At 36.2% G+C, this 8,965-nt stretch overlaps 2 protein-coding genes across 2 annotated transcripts; one reads left to right on the top strand and one right to left on the bottom strand.

The window, feature by feature from the left end:
- The first annotated feature begins 2,716 nt into the window (after window positions 1-2,716).
- On the top strand, window positions 2,717-4,202 carry LOC141712067 (2-methylene-furan-3-one reductase-like). The gene is made up of 3 exons (XM_074514851.1): window positions 2,717-3,055; window positions 3,143-3,466; window positions 3,568-4,202. Exons 1-3 carry the CDS (start codon window positions 2,744-2,746, stop codon window positions 3,991-3,993), a joined length of 1,062 nt encoding a protein of 353 aa, XP_074370952.1. The 5' UTR covers window positions 2,717-2,743; the 3' UTR covers window positions 3,994-4,202.
- A 1,396-nt stretch (window positions 4,203-5,598) lies between these two features.
- LOC141712066 (CASP-like protein 4A1) lies at window positions 5,599-8,355 on the bottom strand. The gene is made up of 3 exons (XM_074514850.1): window positions 7,686-8,355; window positions 7,429-7,564; window positions 5,599-5,972 (listed from the first exon to the last, which is right to left on the bottom strand). The coding sequence occupies exons 1-3, from the start codon at window positions 8,201-8,203 to the stop codon at window positions 5,787-5,789; spliced, it is 840 nt and encodes a 279-aa protein (XP_074370951.1). The 5' UTR covers window positions 8,204-8,355; the 3' UTR covers window positions 5,599-5,786.
- Window positions 8,356-8,965: the final 610 nt, after the last annotated feature.

Below are 8,965 nucleotides of genomic sequence, written 5' to 3'. Positions count from 1 at the left end.
TCTTGAGAGTTTCTCAAGGAGACAGTCATGGGTTTCCATTCCTTTGGCAAGGATCTTAAAAATTTAAGATTTGAATCCTTCACCTGGTACACTCTACCATACAGCTTCAGTCCATTCAACAGCTTTTGGAATCTATTGAATGTGTCATTTAAAGATTCATTTTCTTCAAAATGAAAATACTCATACTGTTGAATGAGAAGCTGCATTTTGTTTTCTTTTACTTGTTCTGTACCTTCACACAGTAGCTGAACTGTGTCCCAAACCTCTTTGGCAGTTGTGCAATTTATCACATTATCAAACATATCCTTGTCAAGACCATTAAACAAAATGTTCATAGCCTTCTTATCCTTGTGGACTTCTTCTGTGTCTTCCATTGTCCATTCTGCTCTAGGTTTTGGAATGGATTGACCAACAACAATTGTGGCTGTAGCAACTGTGGCTACTTTGTGGGGAATGTGAGGACCATTCTCAATGCAGTTTACATAACCTTCATCTTGGGAGAGTAGATGAAGGTGCATTTTCACCTTCCAATGGTGATAACTGTCTTTGTCAAGAACTGGGATTTTTACTCCAATATCATTCTTACTCATCTTTGTTAGTTTCCAAGAACTTTAAACTCTTTGTGTGTCAAGAGCCTGCTCTGATACCAATTGTTATTCCTAGTGAACTAACAATAAGATTTACAGAAGGGGGGTTGAATGTAAATCTCAAAACTTTTTCAAGTTTTGAGCAGTTTCAAAGGTTGTGTGTTTAAGATAAACAAGTGTGTGAATTGCTTTAAGCTAATACAGACAGATATATATTCAAGCACAAAAGTACAGAACACAACAGACCTTAAAAACTTTTCTGGTGGATTTGTTGTTCCACCAGAGATGGTATTTCAGAAATCTGTGATTCAAGAAGTTGATCACAGCTGCATCCTAGTACAAACTAGATAATTTTTCTCAAGATTTTTCTAAACAGCTCTGGAAAAATTCTATCTAATTACTAGCTGCTACTTGGTTTATATAACACCAAGTTTACAAGTGAAGACAAAGATAAAAAGTACAATAATAAAATAAGTTCTCCACTTGTTTCTTCTCCATTTTACTCCAGTGCATTGTTGACTATTGCCTCTTTATGCTAGAGTAGAACGGCTGCTTTTTCTGATGTTCCTGAAATAGGCTACCACATCTCAGTTGTCTTTGTCAACCCATGTGCCTCTGTTTGTAGGTACAACTACCACTTGTCAACTGCTATTTAACAGAACATCCGTTGAAGCCTTCATCCGTTGATGGCTTTATCTGTTGATGTGTTAGCAGTTGAAGCTCTATCCGTTGATGCACTCATCTGTTGAAGGATGTTATCCGTTGAAGCTTTAGAGACATCCGTTGAAGCTTTGTTTCTCATCCGTTGAAGGTCTTTAAGTTATCCGTTGACACCATTTCATTTATACAAAATTACAAGGCATAAAATATTTACAATTGGCCTTCCTATCTGCATATCCTTTAGTAGTCAACATGACTTATAATTTCCCTCAACATTTAAGAATTATATCTCAAATTCAGAGACTGAAATGTGCTACAACATTAGACTTATTTCTAAGTAAAGCTACACCATCAACGGATAGCCAAAGTGGTCTTATCCGTTGAGGCTACAAACACTAGATTTCTACTTAAGTGTTTTGTTAAACATATCATCAAACTAATGCACATATATTCCTAACACCCTTAATTAAACCCGAACTACGATTGACCAATGGAGCATCTACCCACATGAAGAAACCACAGTCATTGTAACCATCTACACGCCCCAAAAATCTCCTACCCGCATTGATTTGGGTTCTAGCAATCCTTTTCACAACTCATTTGTCACAATAGCACTTCATAGTCATCAATTACAATCAAGATAGATGAGATTTAGGGTTTAAAATCCCTAAATTGAGAAAGTAGATGAGATAGGAACTGAATACCACTTTTACCCTTCCTCCCGTTATAAATTAACAGCAGAATTAACGGAAAGAGTCCGGAGCCATTACGCTGGTTGTTTTTAAAAAAATTAGCTATCAAACTGGGGCAAATAAAAATTTAGCCCCTTCCGTGTAAAAAAATTAATCTTTAGGTATGAACAGTGTAATTAAGTCAATAACTTATGAAGTTAAATATATTGTTTTAAGTTATGCGTCAACTTAACTATTAGTTCCAATCCCATGAAATAAAAAAAATTCAAAGACTTAATAATCTTTTAAATTTTAAATTTTGCACCAATATATTTATATGTCCTGTAATTTAAAAGGCTTTTTTTGTTTTTGAATGACTGATGAAAACGTATTTTTCTACTCTTAAACCATTCAATTTACGGTGGATTTTTCTTTTTCCAGATCCAAAATTAAAAATGGGCGAAGTTGCAGGAGCAGAAAATTCAAAGGGGGGAATAATAGAAGTCAAAGGCATATAGACGTAAATTGTAACAAGTTCATGGGTCAATTTTTGCAACCCCAGTATTCCCGTTGATAAGGCCTTTTTTTTAATGTTTTGTTTAGATTTTGTAATGCCAAGTGCTAGTGGGAACGTGGAAAAAGCAGCAGATTTTAGTTTAAAATACTGCTGCATCCATTATTTTTTTTATTGAGCAATCTATGTTGACAAATCCAGGCTTAGAACGTGACCAAACTAAGATCATCGATGACGTCATGCAATCCCCCATAAAACAACTGTAATGACTAAATGTTCCCATTATAAATACCCGGATCTGCACAAAGTTGATGGAAAAACGCAATTTGATAGCAATACTAAGTTGTTCATTCATTCTCTTATTAGCTCTTTTGTTCAATCAGTCCTCTTATTATAATCTTAAAGAGATCAATACTACTTATACTTTCAGTTCAGAAAAGATGAAGGCCTGGGTTTATGGTGAATATGGTGTCTCAGGAAGTGTGTTGAAATACGAAGAGGAGTACAGTGTTCCTGAGATTAATGATAATCAAGTTCTCATTAAGGTTGAGGCTGCTGCTCTTAACCCCGTTGATTATAAGCGTATGCTCGGTTTTTTCAAAGGCATCGACTCTGCTTTGCCCGTAAGTTTTCGATTTCTATGTTCTTGTCTTCTGTGTTTACTTTTGTTTTGAGATGTACTAATTTTTTGTTCGACTGTAATATTGCAGCATGTTCCAGGATATGATGTAGCTGGGGTGGTAGTTAAGGTAGGAAGTCAAGTTAAGAAGTTGAAGGAAGGTGATGAAGTCTACGGTAACGTTAATGAAACACCTCTGAAGAATTGTAAGAGATCAGGGACACTGGCTGAGTTTACTGCTGTTGAGGAGCATCTTGTGGCTATCAAACCCAAGAATTTAAGCTTTGCTGAAGCAGCTAGTCTTCCTCTTGCTCTTTCCACTGCTTATCAAGGTTTCGAGCTCACAGAATTCACACCTGGTCAATCTGTCCTTATCTTGGGAGGTGCTGGTGGTGTTGGAAGCCTAGCAATTCAGGTATGTAATTTCCGGTGACACATTCAACAATATTTATTCTGCTTGGTTATATATTCTCTAATTCTACGATTCCTAATGTCAATTATGTTGTACTGATGCAGCTAGCGAAACATGTTTTTGGTGCATCAACAATTGCAACTACTTGCAGCAGTGGAAAAGTTGAGCTTGTGAGGAGTTTGGGTGCTGATGTTACAATTGACTACACAAAGGAACAATTCGAGGAGTTGCCAGAGAAATATGATATGGTGTTCGATACAGTCGGGGCTTGTGACAAGGCAGTGAAGGCGATGAAAGAAAACGGGAAAGTAGTATCGATATGGGGCAAGGTGACTGCACCTGGATTCTCATTTCTGGTGACTTCAAAAGCATCAGACTTGGAGAAACTCAACCCGTACTTGGAGAGTGGAAAGGTGAAGGCATTGTTGGACCCAAAATCCCCATTCCCCTTCTCCCAGACAGTGGAAGCATTTGCACATCTGGAAACTGGCAGAGCTATTGGCAAAGTAGTCATTCATCCTATTGCTTAAACATTCCTAAACTCTACTCATCCACTTGCATTTCGTTTTAGTCCTTGTCATTGTGGTGTGATGCCATAAATAAACGAAAGAGAGCTCTCTGCCTACAGCGTCTCCTTTTGTATTTTAGTTTGAAATGTCATATTCCTGTTGGTTTTGTTGCAACTTCTGTAAACACTGTTCAGTTTTATGTGAGAAAGGCTAGCATGTTTTCCTTGATATATTTATTGGTGTTCCTCGATTGGTTGATAAATACTAGCTCTGTTATTCTTAGATGAATTCACTGGTGCCTTTGAGGATTCAGTTTAATGGTTTTGTCCCTTAAGGGGACTCCCTTGGAATTGAAAATTCTGCAAAAAGAACCATCTCAATGCAAATAAGACAACCCGATATGTGGAGGGAGGGAGGATTCTTTTCAGTATGTTGCTTCAGATCTGAGAAATAGATGGACTGATATATTATTATAGTATTCAAATGATTTATTAATAACCAACTGGGACCTATAATCCAGGGATGTTAAATGAGCCCGGTTTAACGGGAATCAACCTCATTCCAGAATCCCATGAGGTTTAGATTAACAATTTGGTAATGGAGAATGGAAACTTCATTCTCATTAAGTGAATAAATCATTCTTCACTAACCCTTTGGGATACCATATCATTCCCGTTCTCATTAACCCTCGTTCCTGTACTTCTCGTTCCCATTCCCCCTATCCTATTCCAACTAACGATCCAAACACCTCCCTGGTATTTTTCAAGTTACCTTCTGCCCACAAAAACTGCAGGCAAAATAAACTCATGTTTACATGCCCTCCCCTCCAAAAACAAACTTATCACCCACTTTTCTCTAGCTTAGGCCCCCGTCATACCAGACTACTAGGAAAAAAAAAAATCTTGCCATAGCAATATAACAAGATATATTCAAGCCGGAAGAATGCACAACACATATTTTACTGTCATCAACTCACTAATTATTTCACTTTATTTGGCCTTAAAATGCTTTTTGCCACCAACTTTTGAAATTTTAATATTGTTCATTGTTTGGTGGAAATTAATATCCACACAGCTCATCAGGTATGCAGTACAATCTCCTCAACTGCCAATTGCCAAAGCAATAGTTATTCTGGGTTATGGACAAAGGATGCCTACATGAAACAATGTCTACATAAAAAAAATTAAAACAATTCGGAAATTTTATGTTTGACTACATATCAAGCAAAAGTCATTGGGATTTTCTAACAAATATAACACGAGAACAACGATCACAAGGAAAACAGACACACCCTGGCTCCCTACCTCGTTGCTAGCTGTATCTTATATGTATTCCTAGCACATGAGATGACAAGTAGGTACCAGTTGAATTTAGCCGCACACAACTGGTTGAATTTAGTTGCACACATTATAGACTGATTGAGAACATAATATACAAGAATATATATAACATCGATGCAGGTTTTTTATTTTACCTACCAAACATGACAACAATGACATATATACACAGAGTTCCCCACTTTAATTCTTACAGTTATAAATCATGTAACCACACGCACAAGATCATATTTTACATTTGCAACATCTTACCCAACTTACTCTAGATTATCTTCATGCACACGGAGTCTAAAGATAAACATATATATACAAGCATATGCATTTATGCATATAACTTACAAGTTACAACTTTATCCTTTACTAATTTTTGTTTTACAACACTGATCTTATAGGTGATTTTTTATGTATTACAACACTAATCTTGTGGGTGAAGATGCAAAAGCAGATCGATCGTTACAGGCGGAAATGATAATTATGCTATAAAGTGCATAGAGTGTAACCCGATGTGATGGAGTTAATGGCCAAGGACACAAATGCCATGAAGGAAACTACAACAGAAGCTCTTGCCATATTGGTAAACTTATCTGCGCCCCAATTAGATACCCAGTCATCAACCCGGATGGCTGCTGACGACGATGATGATATCAGAAGATAAGCCAGAATCTGCAATATTAGAGGCCCAACATTCATTTAAAGTCAGATTATATGTTGTTGAAATTATCATTTACATGGCAATTATATAATATATATACATGAATACATACACAATTATAAGCATACACACTGAAAAACTGTTCAACCAAAGAATTTTAAAAAATAAATATGAAATACCGCAATTTATACACAGACCAAATATACAGGGAATGCAGTAAAAACAATTTTGCAAAATGGTAGCTACTGAATGAAACTTCTACCGTCTTATTATTCTTTACATTATCAATCTGGAATAGCAATATGTAGACTGAGATGTGCAAACCTTATTTTAATGAATAAGTTATTACAGGAAGTGAATTATTTAAAGCTAAAACCAACCTCTCAAATATTCTCAATTATGCAGCACTTCTCCGCGTTATAGTATCGCATACTCTATTAGCATATTAGCAGTTTCCACATAGAAAGGGGGAATATGTTAACCTTGGTTTATAAAAGGGGAGATATGTCTTGTGTATCAAATTCCTTCAGGTTGGAGAATGTCTCTCCATCTCAAAAGGTCACATGTAACTATCTTTTATTAATTTGAGATGTGTGTATGCTCATGTAAATAAAGTGTCGTAAAAGTGCATGCCAAGGATGAAGAAGATGTGTATAAAATCATTTAGAACATGGCCCTGGAATCATTTAGAACATGGCAGCCTTTACCCTTGGATGGGTGTAAATCTTGTTCAATTTCAATGAGATTGTTAGACATGCTTGTCAAATATGGTACTTGGCAGTGTAAAGATCTTTTAAAGCATGTAAGAAATTGAAGAACATTTAATATGGACACAGAAAAGCCCTGAAGAGTAATGAGCAAACTCTTAACAATATTTTAATGGCTTAATGACCTTTTAAGCCTTAAGGTTTGGACGAATATACTTATCTGCCCCTTGGTTCAAAAGTGTTCCTTTTTTGTTTTAACCTTGGACCGCCCGGTTTTTTCCGGTCTTTCGGGTTTTTCCCGGTCCAAAGTTAAAAAAAAAATACATTTTCAATCCGGGGCAAAAAGGAACACTTTTGAAACACATGGGCAGAAGGGTATATTGGTGCAAACCTTGACATTTAAAAGGTCATTAAGCCACTGACAAACCGGCCCAACACATGCACAAGAATTAGCATTATATTTTTCATCCGGAGTTTCACATTTTATTGGAATCTCATAAATAAATTTTCCAATTTTTGATAAATGTGTGTACCAAATTGCTGCCGGCCTAGAACTGGCCACCACTCTAAAATTGTCATTTTAGTTGACAAATCTGTTATTTTTTTTAAAAAAATGATATTTCTTTCATTTCTTCCACACATTTCGATTCAAGTTCCGCATAGACTAAACAATAGTGGACAAGTACATAATTGCAATACAGCTAAAGCAAGCAAATAATCACCAAAAGTTTAATAAGAGTAAAGGCAGGGAAATACACACCTGATCAACCGCAAAATCAAAGATATAACGGAGATGAGAACCGGAAACTAATTTACCAGAAGATAACTGATAAGCAAGATTAAGTCCCTGCAAAGCCGAGTAAAACCCTCCAATCGCATTCACTGCAATACAATACCTGTTCAACTCACAAATTCAGCTCAAATCCAAAAAACGCACATTCTTTACTTTTCCTTGCCCAAATTTTTAAAAATGCAAAAAAAATAAAAGCTGTTCTCCATAAAACGCGACTAATATACCTGAATTCGATATATCGATTAAACGAATCAACAGCCCAACCTTTATTCCGATCAGCAGCCATAATCGAAAACGAAACCAAACAAAACACAAATCCAAAAAACCTAAACACTAACGCCGCCTTCTTCACAACTAACTCACTCACCGTCCTTCTCGACACCGTCTTCAACCGCCTCGTCGTCCCTAAACCACTCACTCCACCTCCACCGCCACCGCCACTCTCTTTACCAGGCCGATGCGGCTTCGTAATTGAAACCGGTTCGGCCGGAACCGACCGGCTCGGGGCCGCCGAGAAATTGGTCGTCGGAGGAGACGCCGAGAAGTTTGTCGTCGGAGGAGAGCTGTGTAATTGGAGAGGCGGCGAGGAGTGTAGAGAGAGGTGCTGTGAAGCATCGCCGTGGTCGAGAGATGAGCGGCAAGAAGAGAGAGATGAGTCGGTGGGGGAACGCGCCGGCGGTGGAGTGGGATTTGTTATGTCTGAGACTCTCCACTGCTTTTCTACTGTTTCTTGTTTCTCCATAACATAACACTGTAACTGTAAGTGTGTTTGTGTATAGTTTGAGCTTGAAGATGGATAGATACGGTTGAAGCTCACAGATTTTAGCGTATAATTTTGAGCTTACACACCAAGCAAAGTGTCAAAGTGTAAGCAAGGGCACTGATAGTGACTGCTTCTTGGCTTCCAATCTCCTCTATTTATTTTTTTGGTTTATGTTTTATTACAAATCTCGAATTAAATTTTAAATTAGTTATCGGCGCGGTTGATATTTCATCTTGAAACATGATCGAAAATTCAAAATAATATCATAATCTCGAAACAACTTGGCAAACTCGTTCTGAATTTGAACAATCGAACCTAAATTCATGAAACTGAAATTTATTTTGAGATTCGATTCATTTAATTCCATACTTATCCATGTGGTAAAAAAAATTAATACTTATCCAAAAATCAAATTGACTCGATCTAAAAATTACACGAACTACAAATTTAACCAAAAATACTTAAAATATCAGATTCGATTATAAATTAGAATCGCTTAAACCAATAATATATTTATCTTAATCAAATATGACCCAAAATAAGTAAAAAAATCATACTTAAATGTATTTTATATTATCTGAACCAAAATTCACACTTAAAAGTATATTATATTATTTGAACCAAAATTCACACTAAGTATATTAAATTTATGATAACATAATTATACAATCAAGATATTTTATAAAATTACATTATATTATATTAAAAGTGTTGCATTTAATAAAAGGATATTTTTTAAAT

The sequence above is a fragment of the Apium graveolens genome, chromosome 3 (assembly GCF_009905375.1).
Source record: "Apium graveolens cultivar Ventura chromosome 3, ASM990537v1, whole genome shotgun sequence".
Taxonomy (NCBI): Eukaryota; Viridiplantae; Streptophyta; class Magnoliopsida; order Apiales; family Apiaceae; genus Apium; species Apium graveolens.
Note: the sequence above shows the minus strand (reverse complement) of the source record. Positions and strands in the feature narration are given on the sequence as shown.

What these genes read in the sequence shown, in the direction of transcription:
- LOC141712067 (XM_074514851.1), top strand. Translation starts at nt 2,744, where the DNA reads ATGGAAAAACGCAATTTGATAGCAATACTAAGTTGTTCATTCATTCTC. An exon ending in GCATCGACTCTGCTTTGCCC is followed by an intron (nt 3,056 to 3,142) that starts GTAAGTTTTCGA and finishes GTAATATTGCAG; the next exon opens with CATGTTCCAGGATATGATGT. An exon ending in TTGGAAGCCTAGCAATTCAG is followed by an intron (nt 3,467 to 3,567) that starts GTATGTAATTTC and finishes GTACTGATGCAG; the next exon opens with CTAGCGAAACATGTTTTTGG.
- LOC141712066 (XM_074514850.1), bottom strand. Translation starts at nt 8,203, where the DNA reads ATGGAGAAACAAGAAACAGTAGAAAAGCAGTGGAGAGTCTCAGACATA. An exon ending in AATCGATATATCGAATTCAG is followed by an intron (nt 7,565 to 7,685) that starts GTATATTAGTCG and finishes TGAGTTGAACAG; the next exon opens with GTATTGTATTGCAGTGAATG. An exon ending in TTGATTTTGCGGTTGATCAG is followed by an intron (nt 5,973 to 7,428) that starts GTGTGTATTTCC and finishes CTAATATTGCAG; the next exon opens with ATTCTGGCTTATCTTCTGAT.